This window comes from Mustela erminea, chromosome 9, assembly GCF_009829155.1.
Source record: "Mustela erminea isolate mMusErm1 chromosome 9, mMusErm1.Pri, whole genome shotgun sequence".
In the NCBI taxonomy this organism is placed as follows: domain Eukaryota; kingdom Metazoa; phylum Chordata; class Mammalia; order Carnivora; family Mustelidae; genus Mustela; species Mustela erminea.
The window spans coordinates 14,749,971-14,775,062 of record NC_045622.1 but is presented as its reverse complement, the minus strand read 5'-3'; the positions used below and the strand labels follow the sequence as shown (position 1 = coordinate 14,775,062).

At 39.8% G+C, this 25,092-nt stretch overlaps 1 protein-coding gene across 5 annotated transcripts in view; it reads left to right on the top strand.

Annotated features, from left to right (window-relative positions):
• The first annotated feature begins 2,749 nt into the window (after window positions 1-2,749).
• The window catches only part of DDX6 (DEAD-box helicase 6), a 33,686-nt gene continuing 11,343 nt past the window's right edge, over window positions 2,750-25,092 (top strand). For 2 of the 5 annotated variants that reach the window (XM_032356539.1, XM_032356544.1), the window contains exons 1-10: window positions 2,962-3,073; window positions 5,880-6,353; window positions 9,987-10,050; window positions 11,147-11,251; window positions 19,778-19,907; window positions 20,828-20,974; window positions 21,815-21,909; window positions 23,017-23,139; window positions 23,610-23,738; window positions 24,821-24,937. In XM_032356539.1, the coding sequence (XP_032212430.1) occupies window positions 6,154-6,353; window positions 9,987-10,050; window positions 11,147-11,251; window positions 19,778-19,907; window positions 20,828-20,974; window positions 21,815-21,909; window positions 23,017-23,139; window positions 23,610-23,738; window positions 24,821-24,937 (1,110 nt within the window). In that variant the 5' untranslated portion in view covers window positions 2,962-3,073; window positions 5,880-6,153. Of the gene's footprint in view, window positions 2,854-2,961; window positions 3,106-3,131; window positions 3,507-5,879; window positions 6,354-9,986; window positions 10,051-11,146; window positions 11,252-19,777; window positions 19,908-20,827; window positions 20,975-21,814; window positions 21,910-23,016; window positions 23,140-23,609; window positions 23,739-24,820; window positions 24,938-25,092 lie in introns of those variants that run through there. The other 3 variants (XM_032356540.1, XM_032356542.1, XM_032356541.1) reach the window with 3 other exon arrangements.

The window sequence follows — 25,092 nt, the reverse complement described above, 5'->3', positions numbered from 1 at the left end:
TCAGAATTGTGATTTTTTTTTTTTTTTTTTTTTAGAGAGGGGTATGGAGCAAGTGGGGGTGGGGGGAAAGTGGGGGATAAAAGATTGGGCAGAGGGAGAGGGAGAGGGAGAATCCTAAGCAGGCTCCACACCCAGCACAGAGCCCAGCGCAAGGCTCCATCTCACAACCCTGAGATCATGACCTAAGTCAAACTCAAGAGTCTGAGCCTTTGCATGATATTTTTAAATATAACTCATAAATACAAAGATACTGTGTACATTAGCAAATAATTCATCTGTATTTTTTTTTATTTTTTAAAATTTTATTTATTTTTTTGACAGAGAGAGACACAGCGAGAGAGGGAACAGAAGCAGGGGGAGTGGGAGAGGGAGAAGCAGGCTTCCCGCTGAGCAGGGAGCCCGATGCGGGGCCCGATCCCAGGACCCTGGAATCATGACCTGAGCCAAAGGCAGACACTTAATGACTGAGCCACCCAGGCACCCTTTCATCTGTATTCTTAAAGTATCCCATTTTCTATGATTCTCATTAATCTGTTTGAACTAAGAAGAAAAAAACTTGTATTGAGATACTGGGATTGGACCTACCAACCACTGAAATTGAACCCAGAAGAAAGACCCCATGATTCATAGTTTAATTCTGCACCATCTGTGCTTCTCACCACAAAACTGCAAAGGGCTAAGTTTTAAGGATATCTAAGTGTTTTGCAAAAACATGCAGGATCATTAAAGGTTTTAACCCTGGCAGATTTCTAGGTGAGAACGGGGTCGTCTATTTCATATTTCCTCCTCAGTCTTGTTTTTGGTCATGACCTCAGCCAGGCCCCTTTTGAAGGCATTCACTTACTCGGGAACGCAATCCTTTCCTCTGCCTAGTCTCGTTTTTTTGAGTGGCCTAGGCAAAGAAATGCACCACCAGGCAGTGGCCCGTTTTAAATCCTTAGGCTCCTCTCCCTCCCATTTACTTTCTACCCTCCTTCCCCTCGCATTTCCTGCTACTTGGAAAGACAGGCCTCACGCTTTAACTTTTTATTAACAACTTAGCCATCCTCTCTCTAGAATGGGCACAAGGTGCAGGGTTATTCCCTTACATGAATGGTGGTATAAAAAAAAATTGGGAGGGGGCACCTGGGTGGCTCAGTCCTTAAGGTCTGCCTTCGGCTCAGGGCATGAACCCTGATTGCCAAGCCCTTCATCGGGCTCCCTGCTCAGCAGGAATCCTGCTTCTCCCTCTCCCACTTCCCCTGCTTGTGTTCCCTCTCTCACTCACTCTCTCTCCAATAAATAAAATCTTAAAAAACAAACAAACAAAAAATATCTGGGAGATGACATACTACAAATTTAGAATTTAAAAAATTGTAAGGGGAACCTTCTTCATAACCTCAAGAACAGGCTGTTCACACTTCTCAACCATCTTTGCATTGGCTGTGTGGAAATAAAGACGCCCAGAGGAGAACAGGCGATTTATTCAGAGCTGGCTAAGCATGGGAGGCGGCCACCTTCATTTAGTTTGGTGGAGACTCAGAGGCAGGCAGTGAAAACAGCGAAGTCTCGAGGCGCGCTCTGATTGGAGGTCGTTGGCATGAGGAAGCAGAAGGCAGGCGAACTAGAAGCGGGGCGTGTGATGTGATTGGTTTGGGGAACATATTTGGCTTTCTCTGATTGGCCCCGAGTTGGAAGCAGGGGCAAAAATTGGGGAAGCTGGTAGTCAAAGACCAGAGTACTGCTCCTTGTGGGCCGATCCCGGGTTACCCGGGGCCGCTTGCTGCAGGGACTGGGGTCGGAGGTGTGTTCTCACACACGGTCTGGCCATTGTCCTATCCAGTCTGTCTCTCAGCTGGGTGCGACCCAGGTTTTTCTTTTCCCTCGGCCCGGCCAGCTTCCTAGCTTCAGTTTTTTCGTTTAGCTTGGAACCAAACAGTGCTCCCGATATTTCTGTTACGTGAAGACATTAGGACATGACAAGTACTTAGGGAACAGATACAGATACACATAAGTAGCTTTCTAGTGAGGGCCAGGCAGGCGGGAGAACGAATCGCCCTCGGCCGCCTTCTGGTTCCTATTTCCAGAAGTGACTCCTCAGCGGCTTTCCCTTCCTATCCAGGAGGCTGGCCCTCTCGGGCCGAGAAGGTCGCAGCCCCGGGCCCCCGCCCGTGCCGTCGCCCCCCTTCCGGCCCCCACTCCCGGGCGCGCGCCGACGCCTCCGGGCCACTAGTTCCGCGCGTTCCTGAACGGAAGCGCGCCCGGAGGGGCTCGGCTGCCCCCCTGCCCCCGGTCCTGCAGCAGCCTCCGCCGCCCGCGGGGGACTTCAGGTCAGCTCTCCCGTCCCCGAGCCACGACTCGGATGTCTCGTTCTCGGAACGCGTCCTTGCTCGGGAACAGCAGCTCATCCTCTGGTCACAACCCCTGCTTTCCACCTGGCGGGGAGCAAAGGCAGGGCACACTCTTTCCGGCCATCATTCCCCACTCATTTCTCCTCAGCTATGAAAAAGCTAGCTCTCCTTCCCATTCAGAAAGGAACCCGACTTCCCCTTCGAGTCTCAGTCTCTGGGGTCCCCAGTCGGTGTGAGAGCACGGCCATCCATCTTCTCCTCAGGGAGGCTCCCCGGCCCGCATTCCTCCCGTCGCGAAGCCGGGGAGGCCGTGACGCCGCGACAAGCGCGGCGGCAGCGGCGGCAGCTGAGCTCTCGCCATTTTGCGTGGAGGAGGAGCCGCGGCCGCCGCCATGCGGACAGGCAGGGGGAGGGGGAGATGAGGGGGAGGGGCGGCGGGCGAGCGGGGGAGGGGCAGAGCAACCGAGTTAGCTCAGCCCGGGCGGCGACTCCGGCGGCGCCATGAGAGCGGGCAGCGGCGGAGGTAGGGCTGGGCGGCCGGGAGAGCCGGCGGGCGCGGGCACGGGCAGCCCTGCGGAGCAGCCCCCGGGGCGGGGCGGGGGCGGGGGCGGGAGGAGGAGGCAGAGGCGAGGGGCCGGGTGGGGGCGGGCGGAGGTTTCCGAGGAGGAAGGAGCCGCCGCCATTTTGGGAGCTTCGAGTCAACAATAAAGGACCGAGGGTGCCGAGCGGGAGTGGCCTCGGTGGTAGGACTCGGGCCCGAGCCTCGGGGAGTGGGGTGAGGTGGTGAGGTCGAGGTCAGCGGTGCGGCCGGGGCCGCGGGAAGCCCCTCGGCCGGCGGGGGAGAGGGCGCTCTGAGGCGGAGGCCTGGGGCCTGGCCGGGCCCCGGGGAGGAAGGCGGACGGCTGGCGGCAGCCCTGTGGGGTGGGGGCGCCTGAGAAGAGTCGAATATGGGAATGTAGTGCGCGGCGGGGTCCAGAGAAGGAGCGGGCGAAGTACTCAGAGGAGCTTTGTGGAAGACGAAGGGATGTGGGAGCACAGAGGCGGCAAGGACTTAGGGGGATGGTGGAGGTTATAGGGTACGAGGCGGCCCTATAGGGGGCGGCAGGGATATGCAGTGTCGGCGGGCTGATTTCGGAAGAGGACCCGCTGCTGCTTGCTTGGAATAAGGCCTCGTAGGTCGGTAACAGGAGGGTGCTTATGGAGCCCCCGAGTCGTGAGGGAAAAGGAGGGGCTTTCTCATTTAAGGGTTTCTCTTTGGGGCCTTACTGGGGGAGTCCCTATTGTTTCCTACCCGCGGAGTTGGTTCCCTGCTCTTGTGGCGCAGCTGCGATTATAGGGCCCCAGCCCTTTTGTGTTTATGGTCACAGGGCTGGCTAGAAGTGTTGGTTTGGGGCGGCGTTTTGGGGAGCAAGAAATTATTGCCCCACAGTTACGGGGCTCAAATCTTTGGCTTGTTTCTTTCCCTCATTGCTCACTCCCTTTTCTCTACCACAGTCCCCTTTTCCCTTCAGTACCTCCAACTTGCAGACCGAGCTTAGAGAAACTGCGCTGCATTTGCAAACAAAAGCTCTTGTCTGAGATGACGATAGTGTTTTGGGTGTGAAACTGTCAGTTGCTAACTACAATCTGGGAAGTGCTGTAATTAACTCCGCGAGGGGCTCCTCCCAACTAGTCTACGTTTCGTTCGTATTTTTGAAAATGTAGAATGTAACTTGCAAGTCTAAATTGGGAAGGGGTGGGAGGAATATTTCCTTCTCTGAGACAGAAAGCTGCAGTGCAGGTTTCGGTTCAAGTAAGAAGGGAGTAATAGTCACATTTTGGATTCAGGGAGATAAATGGTCTTATGTTAAGAGCTCAGGGACAATAATGATATCTTTTAATCAATCTTTAGAGGTTGCCCTCTTCATCCTCTTAGTGCTTGGCGAACAAGTCTCGTGTGAACTCCGTGGTATTGTTGATCATAATATAAATCTGTCGATACAGGAAACCCATTTACCACCTTGAACTGAAATTAGGTGGCTGGTAACCACGGTCTGCTTAAGGCATCAGATTCTAAGAGACTTAGAAATATACAGCTTTGTGTATATGATAACCAGGATTTGCTTCTGAGCAACTTTATTTTCAGTTTTTAAAAAAGACATAACCAGTTGTCTTTTAGAAAAGATGTATTACTTTGGAATTCTTGGTATTTGGCCAAAAAAAAGAAAAAATCAATAATTAATACGCTTTTTTTTGGTAAAAATTTATAAAGGAGTTTAAAAAGAACAAACCCAACAGAGGAATAGTAGTCCTTATTTTCTGGCCTTTGTAAATTGTTTTTCTTTTCTACATTTCAAAAAAGGAATTCGATTTGGGGACTAATTAAAAATGGCGGACTTTAGCCAGTTCTTTTTTAACACAACTGTTTATTAGTACTCTGGGTTTCTTGGAAAGTTTGGTTAAAGTTACTAGTGTGTTTTAGTCTTTCACAGATTTTTTTTTTAAAACACAGGCAGTTTCCTTTGTGTGTTTTTGTAGATATTTTTAATAACAGATATTTTATGTTAGGATACACTTTTTTTTTTAAGATTTTATTTATTTATTTGACAGGCAGAGATTACAAGTAGGCAGAGAGGCAGGTAGAGAGAGAGAGGAGGAAGCAGGCTCCCCACTGAGCAGAGAGCCCGACGTGGGGCTCGATCCCAGGACCCTGGGATCATGACCTGAGCCGAAGGCAGAGGCTTTAACCCACTGAGCCACCCAGGTGCCCCAGGATACACTTTTTGAAAAGTGTTATTGAAATGTATGTAGCTAGTAGTTTTTTAGTATTCAGATTTTATTAAGGTAGCTAAAGATTTTTTTTGGCTGTTTCTCAAGCGAAGGATTTTGACATGTAGACATGTCTTTATCTCTTGACTTCTTCAGTTACTGTTTTAAGGGGCAAAATTTAAGAGAAAAAATAATTCATTTTTGTGAAGTTGAACCTCTATGGTTAAAATTCATAAAGGCACAAGTTATTTTTTTCCTGAAAGCATAGTCATAGTGCACTTAATTTCAAGAGTTTGCAGTTGCTGTCAGAAATAGAGAAAAAAAAAATGAATTGTCTTGCCTTGTTAGAAGATACATAGATTTACATTAATAAAATAGTGTGATACTTCATTCAGTTGTAACACAATTAAGTATAATGAATCATTGACTTTTATTCATCAGGAAGGAAACTGAAGGAAGAGATTGCCATGTGACAGCTAATGCTAATTTAATCACAATATCTTTCTACCTAATCTTCTCTGGGTTACTTTGAACTGACAATTTTAAGTGTTTGAGATTGGTCTCAGTTGGCTTGGTGGATTTTTTTGGGTGGTTTTTTTTTGTTGTTGTTTTGATTTTTTGTTTTTTGTTTTTTGAGGCAGTCCATCTTTTGTGTCTCTTCCTAGCCTGACTAGTGTTTTGGTCTAAGTACATCTGTATTCTTATTTAATAGAATGATTTCCTCTAAAGGGGTTCTTTTAAAAAGGGAAAGTTTTTTCTAACTTTCCTATGTTTGCTAATTAAACTTTCTCTTTGTTTCAGATTGAAGTGAGTGAATTCAGATCTATAACTCAACCTTGTTAGAGGGCTTTTTAAAAAATAAAAAGTTGATTCGGTGCATGAGAGCAAGTTACTGCTGCTTACCGTTCAGAGACTTACAGGTGCTTGCCTGCATTGCAATAAAGGACTCATATATTGAGCAAGACTTATATTTATCTCTTCATTTTGGAGAGCCTAATAAACTGTTATTACAGTTTCTCTACTGACTTTCAAAAGTTTTGAAGTTTGAAAGAGACATCTTTACAATTAATACAGCATGAGCACGGCCAGAACAGAGAACCCTGTTATAATGGGTCTGTCCAGTCAAAATGGTCAGCTGAGGGGCCCTGTGAAGCCCAGTGGTGGCCCCGGAGGAGGGGGCACACAGACACAGCAACAGATGAACCAGCTGAAAAATACCAACACAATCAATAATGGCACTCAGCAGCAAGCACAGAGTATGACCACCACTATTAAGTAAGTGTTAGAATGAATAATAAACAGACTTAGAGGAGACCAAGGGGATGTCTTTTTGCTACTTTGTTGTTGACTACTTTAAACCTTATTTTAACCATTTTGTTTGCAAGGAAAAGACAGATGACTGTTTTATGGCGGTTGGGTATTTGCAATTGAATAATGTATTTTTGTCATAATTCAGGTTCATTAACAAAATATAGATAACAGATGATAATATATTCATTTTGTATACATAACTGTTTGAAACATGTCTGGCTTTCATAATGAGCTCAGATTCATCCTGTTTTTTGCCAGTATGGCTTTTTCCCTAGTGTTTTACTGTACCTTACCCTAATTCAAATAGCAGTTAAAGCCGGTTTCAAGTTTTAAGGGTTTTTTTTTTTTAACTTATTTTAATTAAAGATTTTATTTATTTATTTGACAGAGAGAGATCATAAGTAGGCAGAGAGGCAGGCAGAGAGAGAGGGGGAAGCAGGCTCCCTGCCAAGCAGAGAGCCTGATGTGGGACTCCATCCCAGGACCCCGAGATCATCTCCTGAGCCGAAGGCTGAGGCTTAACCCACTGAGCCACCCAGGCACCCCTCAAGTTTTAAGTTTAAAGACTGTCCCAGACATACTCACTGACAGAAAATTTATCCATAACTTTTTTTTTTTTTAAGGTTATGGAACTTTGGTTTTTTACTTGAAAAAAAATAAGCTTTCTCCTTTTATACACAAGATTACAAGCCATTATATATTCCTAGGGTTTTCAAGATTTTGAACTCTTGGAAATGCATGCAACTGAATAGTTCCAGGCCCCTTTGTTGACTCTAAAAACTTTGTTGCCTCATCTTACTACAGAATATTTTTTCTTTTAAATGTGCTATCCGTCATCTAAGTGTACACTTTATTTTTTCTTAAAGATTTTATTTGACAGAAATTGCAAGTAGGCAGGCAGGCAGAGAGAGAGGGGGAAGCAGGCTCCCCGCTGAGCAGAGCCCAATACGGGGTGACACAAGGCTCCATCCCAGGACCCTGGAATCATGACCCCAGCCGAAGGCAGAGGCCCAACCTACTGAGCCACCCAGGCGCCCCTAAGTGTACACTTTAAGTTACTACTGTTAACTATCAATCTAAGATTCACTTAATAGAAAATTAACATTGAAGACTTGACCAGGGGCACCTGGGTGGCTCAGTGGGTTAAAGCCTCTGCCTTCAGCTCTGGTCATGATCCCAGGGTCCTGGAATGGAGCCCCGAATCAGGCTCTGCTCATCCAGGAGCCTGCTTCCCGCCCCGCCTGCTTCTCCACCTACTTGAAATCTCTGTCAAATAAATAAATAAAATCTTAAAAAAAAAAAAAAAAAGACTCTTGACCCCATTTCACATTTGACTTTTAATATCTAGCCATAGAGATGGATATGTTCTCTTGAAATCTTCATATGATGTTGAAACTGGGTCACTGAACTAATGTGTGTTATATTACAACCTAGGTCCTTTCCATGCCTAAAAAGCACTTCTAAAGAGAAGTAGCTCTTACAAGCTACCAGAGTATCATATAGATGGCTACTTGAATGTGGTTTGCTAGTGACTTCTAAGAGTTAATTTCCATTGGAATTGGTTTGGTCATTGGAAGAATTAGTATTAATGCATATTCTGTTATTGCATTTTCTATTTTTAAGCTTTAATTAGTATAGAAATCAAGAATATTCTCTAAATTGTAGTTTGTCTTTTCAATATATGAAAAAGATTTAGGCTATTTGAACATAAAGCTGTGTTATTTCATTATTTTCTACTTAAATTCTGATTTCAGACAACAGATTTTGCATTTTATTTTTGGTCTGCCTGGGATTAATGGTGGTTTTTATTGTTTTTTTTTTTGTTTTTAACTAACATATAATGTATTATTTGCTTCAGGGGTACAGGTCTGTAAATCATCAGCCTTAAACAATTCACAGCACTCACCACAGCACATACCCTCCCCACCATCCATAACCCAGCCACCCTATCTTAAGATAAGAGTCTCTTATGGTTTGTCTCAATGGGTTCTTTTTCATTCTGTGGGTTCTTTAAATCTGTTTGTCATAAATAAATAAATAATATTTATTTGTTTATTTAAATCTGTTTGTCATCTCTGGGATCTAGAATGCTCTAGATCCATCGCTGTCTTCAGAATTCATTCTAATACTTAGTCTCTGTCAGTCATTTTAAATAGTTTGGGTCCTCTAACTCCTAAGATTATAAATTCCTTGTGATAAGATTTTCCATTGTATTTCTGCATTTTTATTCACTTTATATTGAATTTGACAATGGCAGGCTGGCATACTATGATGTAAAGCTGACATTTTTGCTCAGAGACTTTGGTGTGTTAATTATGTTAATTATAGGCAGAGTTGAAAGGCTTTGGTACCCTTGAAATTGGGAGCAAATAGTTAACTGTGTTAGAGTACTTTAAATTATGTGGGACCTACCTTTAAGTAAAATAAGTCCTCATCTTTCTAAATCAAGACTCTCGAGAGGTTTTGGAGGCTCTGATTATGTAAGCGTTGCTATAATGAAATCGTAAAAACTTTTATTTAAAGATGACATATTTGAAAGCATTATCTGCTTTATTGACCATTTTCCCCCCATTAGGTGCTTCAGTATTACTTGAGGTTTTTACTTGACCAAAAAGAGAATTTTACTCTTGTTTTCTTGGTTTCAAGCATTCTCAGTTTCAAAAAAAAAAAAAAAGATTGAGAGATAGTCATTAACAGCTAATACTAAGGGGTTTTTTTGGTTAAGATTATATTTGTTGGGGGGCATAGAGCCAGATACAGGTCTCAATCTGACCGTGACCTAAGGCCAAGCCAGATGCTTGACCAACTGAGCCACTCAGGCACCCCCTGAGTTCTTATTTTGCCAGGAACTATGCTGAGTGTTTTATGTAAATTACTTGATATAATTCTCAACCCCCTTTATATATGAGAAAATTGGAGGCTTAGAAAAATAACTGCTGCAAAGTCACAAAAATACTGAGTAGTAGAGTCAGAGCTTGGCCTCAAGTCTGAAACTTTGGAGCCCTTGGTTTTAATTAGTCACCAAAAGTTAGAAACTCAGATGCTTTACAGGAGACTGTGCTACATGAAAAGGTACTTGCTTTATCTGAAGGAGTCTGCTGCTTGATTTAAGCCCCCAGTTATTGACCTCTGTCAAACTGTTGACATGCAGAAGTTTGGAACTGGTGTTGCTAAAGCTTCCTTTTTTTTTTTAAAGAAAAGCCTGAATCTGGACTTTATATGAAATCTCCTAATTTTTAAATGTTGGCAACTAATTTAAATTAAAACACACTACTTATATCAAATAAAACACGGTGGTTACCAAGATTGGACAACAGTTGCATTACATATTACACTGCTTCTTTTAAAAGGATGGATGCCTTATTCCCTTCTATTCTTGATTTTTTTTTATCCTCTCTAGATTGTTCTTTTGTAAGAAGAGCAGTTTTCCTAATGCTGTTTATTTCTGTTAACTATATTTCAAAGTAAATGGCAGTATATTAAACTTACTGTGCTTTTTAGAACTTAATTATAATTAATTATGGTGAATCATCTTTGTATTATTAGAATAGCGATACTATGAATTCTCATGCCTCAATTTTATTATATTCTCCATAGACCTGGTGATGACTGGAAAAAGACTTTAAAACTCCCTCCAAAGGATCTAAGAATCAAAACTTCGGTAAGTTGATTGTAAAATTCAAGTGGAAAAATGGTGTGGAAACTCTAAAAGTGAAGTTGTTAATTATAACAATAGGCACTGTGTGTTTACACTTAGTTTGAAGTGGTTGAAATTGTATGGATCATATATCATGAATTGCCAAAAATTTTCGCCTTTTGGAGGAATTACATTAATATAATAATGTGTATCTGTATATTCAATACTGTATTTATACATCTGTATATTTTATCTAATTTATGGAGTATTTTCATGGTTTGCAAGACATTTTCTCAAAATTCTCTTATGCCCCTAGAAGTACAGTAAGATTCAGGTTAGGTATTATCCTTATTTTGTGGATGAGGACAAGAAAGTTGAGAGATTCGTTCTCTTAGCCCAGTGTTCCCAACTGGGGGTGATTTTTGTCCCTTAGTGGTGATTTAGCAGTAGCTAGAGACATTTGATTATCACGGCTTGTTTGGTTTTTTTAATACAGATTTTATTTATTTATTTATTTGACAGATCACAAGTAGGCGGGGGTAGCGGGGAGCAGGCTCCCTGCTGAGCAGAGAGCCCCATGCAGGGCTGGAGCCCAGGATGCTGAGGTCATGACCTGAGCCGAAGGCAGAGGCTTAACCCACTGGAACCACCCAGGCGCCCCAGTTATCACAGCTTGTTAAACTCCACTTATGAGGATGCTGCAGGATGGCGCCTTATGAAAGAGAATTTTCTGGCCCAGTGTCAATAGTGCTAAGTTTGAGAAATCTTTATTTAGAATAGGATATTTGCAGACAGTGAGTGGTGGAGCAGAGTTTGACTTCACCTCTTGCTATTTGTAATTGAAAGCGTGATACTTACATAGAAATAATAGTACTCAACCAATCCTCAGAAGAATATGACCACAGGGTGGCCTTTCCCCAACAATTTTTAAGTGGCCTGTGTGTGTTAAAGAGTGGTTATTCCTTAGGAATACTTGAAATATAGATCAAGACAACTCATTTGCATGTGTTTATATTTTAAATGGGGTAGAGGAAGAATAAGTCTCTCAAACAAACTTTCTTTAGTAACCACCAAAGGAACACAGTTGCACTTCATTTTGTTGTTTTGTTTATTTGACTAGGATGTGACCTCCACAAAAGGAAATGAGTTTGAAGATTATTGTTTGAAACGGGAGTTATTGATGGGAATTTTTGAAATGGGCTGGGAAAAGCCATCTCCTATTCAGGTACGTTCTCCCGTTTCATCCACTTGTGATGTAATGTTTTAAGTCAAGCATTCCATACTTTTTGATCTGTGTGAATGGTAAAATTAGTATTTTTCTCGTGTATACATGTGCACCTACACACTTTTTCTGAACCTCTTAAAGAAAAGTCAGAAAATCATGGCCTTTACCTTTAAACATTTCAGTGTGCATTTCTTAAGAAATGGGATTTTTTTCTTTTTTGAGTAAGCTCTATGCCCAACATGGAGCTTGAACTCAAGACCCTGGGAGCAAGAGTTACATGCTGTACCAACTGAGCCAGCCAGGTGCCCCTGGGGATATTTTCTTGTGTAACCGTAGTACAAATGTAAACATAGTACAGTGTTAAATTTGGTCAATTTAACATTAATACAGTATTTCTATCTTATCTGTTATTTGTATTCTAATTTTTAAATGACCCCAGAATGTCCCTTATAGCATTTTTTTTTCTTTTCTGTACAGAATACCTCCTGAGATCAGGTTTTGCATTAGTTAGTTATATCTCTAACCTCTTTTAGTTGTGAGCATTTCCCTAGTCTTTTTTTGATCTTTTATGACATTGACATTAAAAAATACAGCCCTTTTTTCCTAATAGAATATTCCTCATTTGGGGTTTGTGCTCTGTCTCCATGTGATTAGCCTCAAGGTACTCATTCTTAGTCAAACTACTGCAGAAGTTATGTTAATGGCCTTTCAGGCTACCACATTTGAAGGTATTCACAGTGTCCATATAGTTTTCATTGATGAATTTAATTTTCATTATTGTCTCAAGGTGGTGTCTGATTTTCCTACTGTATAATTAATTGCTTTCCCCATCCTTCCCTTGAAACTAATGAGTAGTCTGTGGGAACTTTAAGACCATGCAGGTATCTTACTCTTCCACCAAAATTTCTTCCTAGTCTTAGCATCCATTGTTGATGATTTGATCTTTACTCTGATAGATTAACCAGTGCTAGCTAGCACTCCTTCCACATTTGGCCTTGTAAAGAAGAGCCTTCCCTGGGGTACCTGGGTAACTTATTTGGTTAAGCAACTGCCTTCGGCTCAGGTCATGATCCTGGATTCCTGGGATAGAGTCCCACATCGGGCTCCCTTCGCCCACTAATCCTCCCCTTTTGCGCTCTCTCTCAAACAAACAAATAAAATCTTAAAAAAAAAAAAGAGCCTTCCCTATCTCTTCATGTATTTGTATATTATCAGTGTGGACTCAAAAAATCATCCCCCCCCCCCCCCCCCCCCCCGCCAAGTGGTATTTTTGTGGTCAAATTGTCTCTTTTTTGGCCATTGTGAGCTCCATGAAGCTGGTCCCTGTGTGTTTATAATGTATGCACACTTGTTTTTTTCCTGATAGACTGGTTTTTTTAGAGCAGTATTAAGTTCACAGCAGTTGAGCAGAAAATAGAGATTTCCCTTAAACTGGGTCCCCACTCATGCATAACCTCTATTATCAACATCCTTCGCAAGAATGAGGCATCTTTTACAACTAGAGGAGCCTCAGTTAACATTTTCCAAAGTTCATAATATATATTAGGGTCCACTCTTGGTGTTGTACATTCTTTGGGTTTGAACAAACGTGTGATGGCATGTACTCATCATTGATATCAGGCAGAGTAGTTTTACTGCCCTAAAAATCCTCTGTGCTCTGCCTGTTCACTCCTCACCTCCCTTACCCCTTTATTTTTCTTGAGTACTTCTTTTTTGGCATATCATGATGCTGAGCCTGTCTGTACCTGTCTTGTCCCAGCCTTGGAATCAGCCATTTCTCCAAGGAGCCCTGCTTAGTGGGGTAGTAGTATTAGAGACTTAAATCTGAGTACATTCTTTGCTCCTTGGCCCTTTCAGTGACTAGAACAAGGAAATACCTGTGTGTGTGTGGGCACGTACGTGTAGACATAAACATGCATGTTAAAACTGTTAAACCCAAGCTGTAATAAGGACAGACCCGATGACATCGTTGAGTACTTTTTCATTGAGCAAACATGTACCGAGTGACCTAGACTGGAGATGTTTTTATGAACAAGACAGGATTTCTGCCCTCACAGTCATGGGGTTAAAATAGCTAATCGTACAGATAATTTCAGTGTGATATGATGAGCCCCTTTCTCGTTGAAATTGCGTATATATGTAGCCATTAGAGGAAGACAGAATAACCTAGAGGTGATCCATATTCCAAGCAGAGAATAACTGGGATAATGGTTGTATAGGGGTTTTTATCTTTGTGTGCCTTTGTGGACAAACTAAAGTTTATTATGGCTGAGAAAGTGTCAAGATTATATACCTCACCAGATAGGCAGTTTGAGTGCAAATATTAAAAATGTTTTGGAAATTTATTTTTTTGTTACGTAGTTCATGTTAATCCATTTTATTTACAGGGGTGAAAAGTTTTATGAGAGTCTTCTACTGTAGGGACTAGATCATTCAATTTTGTATCTCTAGTACTTAGCGAAGTAGATGGCAGGAACTCGGCCTTCAGATGTTCAGTGGTGGTTAGAATGCTTTGAAATCATGGTTGACATGTCTGCAGGTTAACTTTGTCTATAGAACTATTGAAGAACTAGTCTGGGCAGACTGCCCAGGTCCAGTCCCAACTCCAGTCCTTTATAAGTTGATTATTTTGAGTTATCTCTCTAAGCCTTAGTTTCGTGGCCTGTAAAGTTGTTAGGATATTATTTATCATAGAGGAGTTGTGAAGATTAAATGAGGTAGTACATTTTACTATGCTTTGTATAGTGCCTTGTAGATGATAAATGCTCTGTAATTGTTTTAGGTTACTATTCCATACAGTAGTTTTATCAAAAAAGGAGATGGGGAGGCAGGAAGGAATAAATGCCCCTGCCTTCCTTAAAAAAAGGATTGGTTCATTCATAGCAAACTTAATTCATTCTTTTTTTAAAGATTTTATTTATGGGGTAGGGGACAGTGGGAGAAAGAGAAACCCAAGCAGACTCTGCACTGAGCACAGAGCCCCATGTGGGGCTCTATTCCACGACACCAAGATCACGACTGAAGCCAAAACCAAGTCAGACACAAAATCAACTGTGTCATCCAGCTGACTTCATTCATTTTTTTTTTTTTTAAGGTTTTATTTATTTATTTGACAGACAGAGATCACAAGTAGGCAGAGAGAGAGAGAGAGAGGAGGAAGCAGGCTCCCGCTGAGCAGAGAGCCCGGCGCGGGGCTCGATCCCAGAACCCTGGGATCATGACCGGAGCCGAAGGCAGAGGCTTTAACCTGCTGAGCCACCCAGGCGCCCCAAGCTGACTTCATTCTTAATGGACCTTTGCTGACTCCTGTTTTCCTCCTTTGTATTAAAATATAAAATTGGCTTTGTTATTTGCACTTTCAGTATTAGTATAATATATGGGCAGTTATCTTTCCAGTCACTTAACCAATCTCACATTTAGCTTTTTTGGTGAAGTAGAAATAATAATCTCCCTCACACGGTTTTTGTGAGGATTAAATGTAACTAAAACAATGTTGTGAAATAGCAAAGCAGTGTATAAGTACAAAGTATTATTTTAGATATCTAAGACCACCATTCACATTGTCTTTTTCTCACTATTATTTTGCCCAAGAATCTATGGAAAACACAAGATGTTCCTTGGAACTATTCAGTGTAATAAACCATAAATGTTAGGATTTTAGAACCCCTGTAGTGAAATCTAACCTCATGACTGGCTGCCCTCTATTTATTCTCTTCTTATATGCGGTCTCTCCTTGCCTTCCGTTTGTTCTTAAGGTGTTCTTTTCCATAGTACTTAGTTTACAGTTTTATGCAGACATTTTTCCCCCCAAATATTGAAGAAGCCTTCTTGATCAGATGGTGGGTGTCCTCTGTATTTGAATTTTCTTTGAGGTGAAATTTTATTGATTATAAGATTATTGGACAATGAAGCACTTAATTATATTCTCCATAAAGAATATTTTACACTGACAGGCTGGAACCAGACATACTACAGCTTGCCCCCACACATCTTTCTTTGGTGTAGCCATCTGTGACTCTAGTTCTAGTTCTGAATGCTGTGCCCCATAGCTAGCATAACTCTGCCACTGTAAAGCATAGCTTTATAAGAGCACAGACTTCTTTGGAAGGTGTAAGAACCTACTGTTTTATTCTGCTTAACATTATGAAACCTTACAGAGTTGACCTTTGAACAATAAGGGTTTGAATCGCGTGGTTCCACTTATACACAGATTTTTTATGGTATTGTAAATGTGTCTTCCTTACGATTTTCTTAATAACATTTTTTTTCTCTAACTTTATTTATACCTAACATACAAAATGTGTGACTGTTTACGTTAATCAGTGAGGCTTCCAGTCAGCAGTAGGCTATTAGTTAAGTTTTAGAGGAGTCAGAAGTTGCATGTGGATTCTTAATTGTGTGGGATGTCAGTACCCCTAACCCCCACATTCAGGGGTCAGCTGTATTAACTTTGAGATGATTGAAAATGGTAACTCTGACTGCTTCCAGACCCTAGGCACACCTTTTGAAGACTTTTTCGGTAAGATAATGATGAAATGGCAGTTAGTCCACTATTGAGGGAAACATGGGAGTTCCTTACTGTTGGCAAAAAAATTTCTTATCAGGTTAAGAATCTCAACTATTTTGAGAAATTATTTTGTCAACCAGGTGTAATAAGTTTTAATTAAGAATTAATAGCTTATTGTTGATAGTTAGGAATTACAGCATTCTTAATCCTTTGTAAATGATTTCTCTTGCTAACGTGGATTTCTTAGGATTATAGGAATTGTTTTTAAGAATTTGCAAGAAAAAAAATCTTTAAATGCATTTACTCATTAGTTACTGTGGTAAAACTGGGGTGTGTTCCTTAAGTTAGAGATTTTTTTTTTTTTTTTAAGATTTTATTTATTTATTTGACAGAGAGAAATCACAAGTAGGCAGAGAGGCAGGCAGAGAGAGAGGAAGGGAAGCAGGCTCCCTGCTGAGCAGAGAGCCCGATGCGGGACTCGATCCCAGGACCCTGAGATCATGACCTGAGCCGAAGGCAGCGGCTTAACCCACTGAGCCACCCAGGCGCCCTAGAGATGTTTTTGAAATTATTATCTTCCAAATTCTTTTTTCTGGGCAGCAGTAGATACCTGTGATAACCATTGCTATCTCCTCTACCATACTCATACTATTTTTCCTGCTAAAATTAAGATTCTTAAGGTCAGCTGACCCAGGAAGGGTCAGAAACAACTACCTAAAAGCAGCTAATAGGGCAATTTTCAGCTTTTTTCGGTACCACACTTCTGTCAAATGCCTCTCAGTACTAGGAAATTGGAAGGTATACTGTGCTTTAGTTTTAGGCAGCAAACCATCTTGGGCTGACTTTAGCAAAGGGGAATTTATTGAAAGAATATCACAGGAGTTCACTAGAGTGAGAAAAGTCACACTTGGAATTGACCAAGGACTGAGGCAGTTCTGAAGGGCTTGGAAATTGTTACAGTATCTACTATAACAATTTAAAATTGTTACAGGATCTCCTATAACAATTTAAATTCTTAGAAGAGAGCATGGAGCTGGCCTGGGTTCAGTTGATGTCTCCTGTTTAGCTGGAGAGGTTACCTAGACACCCCACTGGGTGGGGTGGGGACATGTAATTCCTCAGAAGAAATTTGGGGTGCTAGGGAAGGTGGATCCTAGGGTAACCAAAACACAACAGATAACTTAGTGGGTCATTTCCAGTGGGTCATTTCCACCTTAATGGTGGAACATGGCCTTGGAGAGGTAAGGTGGCAGAATCAGACCTTGTTGTGGGGTTGTCATGGTTTTGGTAACTTGACTAAGATGCAAATCACACAATTTATACATTTAAAGTATACAATCCAGTGGTTTTTAGTGTATTCACAGTTGTGCAGATTAATTTTAGAACACTTTAATCACCCTAAAAATAAAGTGTTTTAGCAGTCACCCCTCATTTTCCCCTAGCCCTAACCAACCATTCATCTCCATGAATTTGCCTGTTCTGGACATTTCATATAAATGGAGACATACATTGTTTTTTGTGAGTGATTTCTTTGACTTAGCATTTTTTAGGGTTCATCCATGTTCTAGCATGTATTAGTACTTCTTTCCTTTGTATTGCGGAATAATAATTCATTGTATGGCTGTACCACCTGTGGTTTATCAATCAGTTGATAGGGTTGTTTCCACTGCTAGCCATTTTGAATACTGCTGTGAACATTCACATAACATGTTTTTGTGTAGGAATGTTTTTATTATAAAACAAAAATACCTAACTTGAAAGGATGTAAATAAAAGTATCTGGGTGCCCAGCAGACAGTTTTTAAAGGTTTTTGCTTCCTCCTCTTCTGTTTTCTCCCTGGTAGCTCCCATGATTCCTCTTGGGTTTCACAGTTGTCTGAGCCTGACTTGAATTCTCTTTCATTGTATTACCTGATTTTTCTGGCGGATAGTAGTAAGATACAGTGTGGATGTGTTGAATTCAGTGACTGCTACTGCTAATCATAATGGTCACTATATGGGACAAACTATCAGTGTATCTTAACTTGGAGACTAGCTTGCTTACTTTGTTGAAAAGAAAAAGCCTATCTTTAAACAGTTTCTGTAGAGCATAAACCCTATCAGAGAGTGCAAGGGAATAGAATTTAGTGGCCTTAATCTGAGTTAGAAGGTGAACCCAAATGGGAAATTAGGATACCCTTAAGCTAATTCTCACCTGCCTCACTTCATTCAAAAGTTTATTTTAAAGAACCTGACTTAAGTCATTTGGAGGCCCTTGGAGACCACCTAGACTTTTATTCTGTTACAGAACTGAGTAGTGTGCTAGTAGCCTATTTAAAAACCATGGAAAAGAGCGCCTGGGTGGCTCAGTGGGTTAAGTCGCTGCCTTCAGCTCAGGTCATGATCTCGGGGTCCTGGGATCGAGCCCCGCATCGGGCTCTCTGCTCAGCAGGGAGCCTGCTTCCTCCTCTCTCTCTCTGCCTACTTGTGATCTCTCTCTGTCAAATAAATAAATAAAATCTTTAAAAAAAAAAAAAAAAAAACATGGAAAACGGGCACCTGGGTGGCTCAGTTGGTTAAGCGATTGCCTTTGCCACAGGTCATGATCCCGAAGTCCCAGGATGGAGTCCCACACTGGGCTCCCAGCTCCATGGGGAGTCTGCTTCTCCCTCTGACCTTCTCCTTTCGCTCTCTCTCAAATAAATAAAAATAAGATCTTAAAAAACACAGAAGAAAATGAACCCAAGGGGGTAATAAGCCCCCAGAGCAACTGTAGATTAACAGAGTTGACTCAAAGTAGGAATGAAGAGATTAAGACCAAAGGGTCAAAGCCAAGGATTTTTTTCTTTGACCTGCTTTATTATAATAAGCAGACTGTTTAATGCTGGTGATAGGAACAGAGGGTAACCATATTGTTACTGGATCATATTTACAGTTCTGGGAGCTGTGTTTTCTTTTTCTGGTCATAGGGAACCCATCTGACCCCTTTGATCCATTCTTTAATTTATTTATTTATTTTCCTTTGATGCATTCTAAGTAGGATGATTATTAGATGTTCCTATAATAATGATTTTAAACTGTTAGAGATAGTTCTTTTGGTCATTAGCTTAGACATGGAACTGATTGTTACAGTGATTATGAATCTCTTTCCTAACTTTTCTGGTTTTATAAATTAAAATTAAAAATTTTAGTTTCAGAAATTGAAATGTTCTTATTCTTCCCTCTTTATATCTATTCTATGTATATATGTATATGTGTATTCAATTTTCAGTAATTTGGGGGAATCCTTTGCTGTTGTTTAGGTAACTTGTCCTAATAGGAAATGTTATCCTTGCAAAACACGTATGACAAAGTAAGCTAAATGTGAAAATGAAAAGTCACTCTCTTATATGACCATGGATTAAGATAACTGGAATAGAATTGAGCCTCCAGTTGAGTACATTTCAGGACAGAGAAGTTGAATATAAGTCACTGACATTGTAAGCTTATATGATAGTATAAATTAGATAGGACTTAAAAGTTAAACTTTGCCAACCAGTTCCTATTTTTTGCAAGGATGAGTTGTCAAAACTGCAATTTTTCATTGTGGTTAAATTGGTTTACTTTTCTCAGAATGTATGGTCTTTCCTTCGTATTGTTTGTGCCATTTTCTTCTCCCAGTTTTACATTGTGAAAGGTCCTTCACTTTTTTTTCCTGTTTATTCAAGTCTTGTTTGTATCCCCCTGGGTTCCTCTTCATTTGTTTTCTTTGTTGTAGATGCCCACTCCCTTAGTCCTACCCATTCTCAACACATGCAAATCCATATCATTTTTATGACATTGGGATATAGTTTAATAATACACTATAAGCAGTTCTCATAAATATTGGTTGATAATGATGGTGAGCTTGACTGGTAATTTACTTGGCCTCTACCTATTCTTACACAAATGTGGGACGCTTGAAAGCCATATCAAAGAGGTATACTTCCATTATATTTTAGAGAATAATTCACTTATGTACTGTTTTTATTCACAAGTAATTTGCATTTTCTTGTCTCTTAGGAGGAGAGCATTCCCATTGCTTTATCTGGTAGGGATATCTTAGCTAGAGCAAAAAATGGAACAGGCAAGAGCGGTGCCTACCTCATTCCCTTACTTGAACGGCTAGACCTGAAGAAGGACAATATACAAGGTTAGTTTACTTTACAGGTATGTGGAAGATATTACCATCTTTTTTTAGAATTTACATAATATGTGGTTAGTATTTACCTTTTCTTTTCACGGCTTGTGGCCCAGTTGTCTTATAAAATACCCAGCTTTTCTAAAAAGATTGTTAGTTTTCAGAGGGGTTTTACATAGCACACAGTTTTGATAGTATTCCAGTGAAATAGGCAAGATAGGTATTGGCTTATAGATAAGAAAGCAAGAATCATAAAGTTATCTGACTTTGCTACTTACAAACTGTAGAACTGAGTTGTTTCTTGGGACACCTACATGTCTACAAGAGCTCATGTACTTTTTCTTCTATAAAGTCTTGTGGTTTTAAGAGCTTAGGAAGTAGGAAGAAACAAGTTTCCATAGTTTTATGCAGAGTAAGCTGACATTTAAATTTCGATCTCTAAAGCTTTTTCTGAAATTTTCATAAATTGATCTTGATCTGTAATGATCATTTCTCCTGTCTTCCTTTTACCTACATGCATATGATGTAAATGGAACCTGGGCAGCAGGAGTTCTTACTCAGGTGTTTAGTGAATCCCTTACTGAAATATTAAATTAATAAACTTTGAGGTAATGGTTGCCAAGGCAAAGAATGCTTTAAAGGTTTGTAACTAAGGAGTACCAGGTTTATAAAGCTGTGCTGCTTAGGAAAGTCCAAAGCTAGAACACTGTAATAGGTTCTCTCTCTCTTTTTTTTTTTCTTTCTTTTCTTTTTTTTTTTCTTTTTTTTTTTGGGGGGGGGGGGTGGTAAAGGAGATTTACTTTTTTGACTTTTCAGAATTAGGCTAATTATGATTCAACTTTTTAGAATGTCCTGAGTGTCTAGATTGCAAGGGCCAGTATTTCTGTAGCTTATTTTACACCCTTAAAATATGTTTCTTTTGTCTTTTCCAGCAATGGTGATTGTTCCCACTAGAGAACTTGCTCTACAGGTCAGTCAAATTTGCATCCAGGTCAGCAAGCACATGGGAGGGGCCAAAGTGATGGCAACCACAGGAGGAACCAATTTACGGGATGACATAATGAGGCTTGATGACACAGGTAGGGAATGACTGATATAATGTGGCCTAGCTGTTCAAGTGTAATTGCAGACATGGGTGTTTCCTGAACTTCACTAAAAATCGTTAAGAATTAAGGACCAGAAACACTGCCATAGAAAAATGAATAAAGGAAATGACCATTTCATTGGAGAAAAAAGATAAATTGATAGTAATTGAAAGGATAGTTAATCTTGCTGATAATTTTTTAATGTAAATAAAAATAGTTTGATACTGTATCCAGCTGGGAAAGCTAAAAAATATTAGTAACCAATAATAAGTTTGAGAAGAAATAGGCTGTCTTGCAGCTTGAGGGTATAAATTGATAAGATATTTATGGAGGATTTCACAAGCTTGAAATCCCCTTATGTAAAATAATACATAAAGTTTGAGTTAAAATTTTATATATATATGATTATCATTTGGTAAATTACTATGTGCTTCATACTGCACATTTAATTAAAATGGTTATCTCATTTCATCCTTTTAACAATCTTCTGAAGACCATTACTGTAGTTCAGAGGCAAGCAACTGTATGTGAGATGTCTGGTATGTCTTTGTTATTCATTGGGGATAATTTTTAAGACAAGTATTCCCCCTTATTTGGAGCAGATGGTTTGGCAAGCTATTAGCCTGCCCCATGTAGCAGTGAAACAAACAAGTATTCTCTTACCAACCTAAGATGAAATGAAAATCCTTATCTTAAAACACATCCCTGCCTGTTTGTATTATTCCTACCCCTACAATTTTCTGATAAAATATGTATAATAAACCTTTACTGTATCCTCTTTGCCCAAGCTAAAATGAATGAGAATATATATATATATATTCTAATCTTTTGTAGTGCACGTGGTGATAGCTACTCCTGGAAGAATCCTGGATCTTATCAAGAAAGGAGTAGCAAAAGTTGATCATGTCCAGATGATAGTATTGGATGAGGTAATGTCTCTTCATTTGGAAAGTACTGTTCTGTGCTTTGTTTATAACTGCCAATGAATAAAGCAAAAGCTCTTTGTATTTGTGAACCTCTAGTGAATGCATGATTCTTGTCAATTCAGACTAATTCGCTTATTATAAAACATGTTTTGCCCATTAAAGGCAATAGATGGTAGGCATTTGTAGGAGTAGTTCAGCCTTGTGTCTTTTTCTTAGGGATGCCAGATTATAGGTTTTGTTTTTATTTTTCAAGGAAAGGAGTTGTTGAATATCTCAAAGGCAAATTCATTCTAAGTCTTTTTCTAAAATCAGTGATCTTAAAAAACATCTAATGTCTGTAACCCCTCATTTAGTATATCCTGCTTTGTATTGTTTGGTTTTTTTGTCTCTGGTATACTTGTTATCTCATCAGGTTGTAAGTGCCTTTTAAGAACTTACTGTACTCAACATTTTGGGGATCTGGCCATGTTTTTATACATACACTGTACTAGTGTTAATATTTTGAGATAAAGTAATTTTCCTCTTCGGATGTTTTAGATAACTAGATCAGGTCAATCATAGTCTAATTCAGACCGGTTTTTTTTTTATCTTTGAGTAATAAGAGATAATGTTTGTTAGTCACTGTGTGTAGCACTAAGTGCTATACATGTTTCATCATTTGCTTTTCACAACAACCCTGTAAGGTAGGTACCCTATAAAGCAGTTAGTACTGCTAATTTTAAAGCTGTGGAAAACTAAGTATTAGGTTGTTAAATAACTTGTCAACATAGCTAATAAGTGTGAAGGAGACAAGATTTCAGACCAGGTAGTTTGACTCTAGATTGTACTCTCAGCCAAGTATTGCCTCTCATGAAAATCACATTAAAATTTTGTTAGGGGAACAAGAATTTTATCTGTCTAGAGTTTTCTCTTTCTTCTAGAATATGGTATTAATAGCTTTTCCCTCTTTTGAATCACTGCAAATGTGTCTTGGTGCTTTTGGAGTAGGGAGTGTCCTAGAGTACTGTTCACAACCAGGAATATTCCATGAATGCTCCTGTGGCATAATGCCTTATTAACTGAAGACCTTGGACACTAATTGTTTTTGAAATTCTTTCCTTTGTACTGCAGGCAGATAAGTTGCTGTCACAGGATTTTGTGCAGATAATGGAGGATATTATTCTCACGCTACCTAAAAACAGACAGATATTATTATATTCCGCTACTTTCCCTCTTAGTGTACAGAAATTCATGGTGAGTATAAATCTGTACTAGGAAGCAGTGCTGTTCTCTTCCCCATGAGTATACCTTTATTCATAATAACATTATCAGTTTATGATGAGTATTTCAGGGTTTTGGCTTTCCTGCCAGCTGTTGAATTAAGGTTAGTTTTGCATAAATTAATATTTTTAAAACAGTAATTTGATTAAATTCTGTATTCTCTTAGCATTTGGTGTCATGCTGACATACAGCCATTGATCCTGGATAGATTTTGATTACAGTGTAATCCTGTATACAAAGTACAAAATAGGAATTTAGCTACATATCTGAATGTTAGATTTTCTATTATATGGTAACATTTTTACCATCATGGATTACTTACACTCTGAAGAAAACTGCATGCTTTTTAAGCACGAGTTGATCAGAAATGTTGAGGGATTTATTTCAAGTTTAAAAAGATATGTTCTGCTTTTTTAAAATTATGTGACCCTTCTTTTTTCCAGAATTCCCATTTGCAGAAACCCTATGAGATTAACCTGATGGAGGAACTAACTTTGAAGGGAGTAACCCAGTACTACGCCTATGTAACTGAGCGCCAAAAAGTACACTGCCTCAACACACTTTTCTCCAGGGTAAGTAACAGGCTTAAGTTGCTGAATGGGTACCATTACTTAACCCCCAAAAAACAGTTGTGCCTGTTTTCCCACCATTTTCAGTGTAAAAATAGTCCATAGCTTTTCCTAAAAGGTAGTTTTGGTTGTTGATCTTAAGTTGATACTGTATGATAGACTGATATCAAAGACATTTTTAATTAAATTCTAAAATGCTTTGATCTTAATTATAGTCAGTCCTCATTATTTGCATATTCTGTATTTGCGAATTCAGCTACATGCCAAAATTTGTAACCCTACAATCAATACTCGTGTGCTTTTGAAGTCCTTTGTGTATATTAGTAACATTATGGGAAATACCAGCTGTTGTGCATATTCCCAGCTGAGATTGAACAAAGTGACATGCTGCCTTCTTGTTTCAGCTCTCATAAACAAATGTCTTTCTCACAGTCTGCGCCATATTTTTTGCATTTCTGTCGGGGGGTGGGGGTTGGTTTGGTTTGGTTTTTTGGTTTGTTTCCTGGTTTAAAATGGCTCCAAAGCTTAGTGCTGTTCATTTCTCCTAAGCACAAGAAGATTGGTTTGCAGAGAAAATGTGTTTAAGATAAACTTTATATAGATAGGAGTTAACAGTGTTGTTGGCCACAAATAAATAAGGTGCTTTGAACAGTAGTAACACACTTTAAAACAATGTTATCTGTTAATCAGTTGATGAAAACGTTGTGACTAGAGGCTCTCAGGAACCTTTCCCTGTATCTCTCTAGGAGCAGTGGTTCTACAGTCAACGTTTTCAGTGTCTGTAGGAACTTTATAGAACAGAATTACTGCAGATAATGAGAATTGAATGTTTCAGACATGTTGGCAATTACGTGGCTCTTAATATGCATACTCTTCTACAATAAAATTTATAACTTAACCTACAACTGTTAAGTAAATGAGTAATATTTATGATATTTTGTATCTGTCTTGTATTATGAGATTCTAAGATAATGTTTTTAGCATTTGTCAGTCAATCAATTTTCAAGATTTGGCAAAGTAGATGAAGGTTTTGTTTTTCTTTCTTATTACCCTCCACCCCCCACCCCCACCCCCGCCATGCTCAGCTTCAGATAAACCAGTCGATCATTTTCTGTAACTCCTCTCAGCGAGTTGAATTGCTAGCCAAGAAGATTTCTCAACTGGGTTATTCTTGCTTCTATATCCATGCTAAAATGAGGCAGGTGAGTCTAAAACTAGAACTCCGTGTGGGGATTTTAAAAATCTTTTTCTAAGTATTTCTTGGATTTTTGTTTTGTTTTAATGCTCCTCCATATGCCCTAAGTTTAAGAATAAATTATTCCTTAGTAGGCAAAGGACCTTTCATTTTAACCACTGG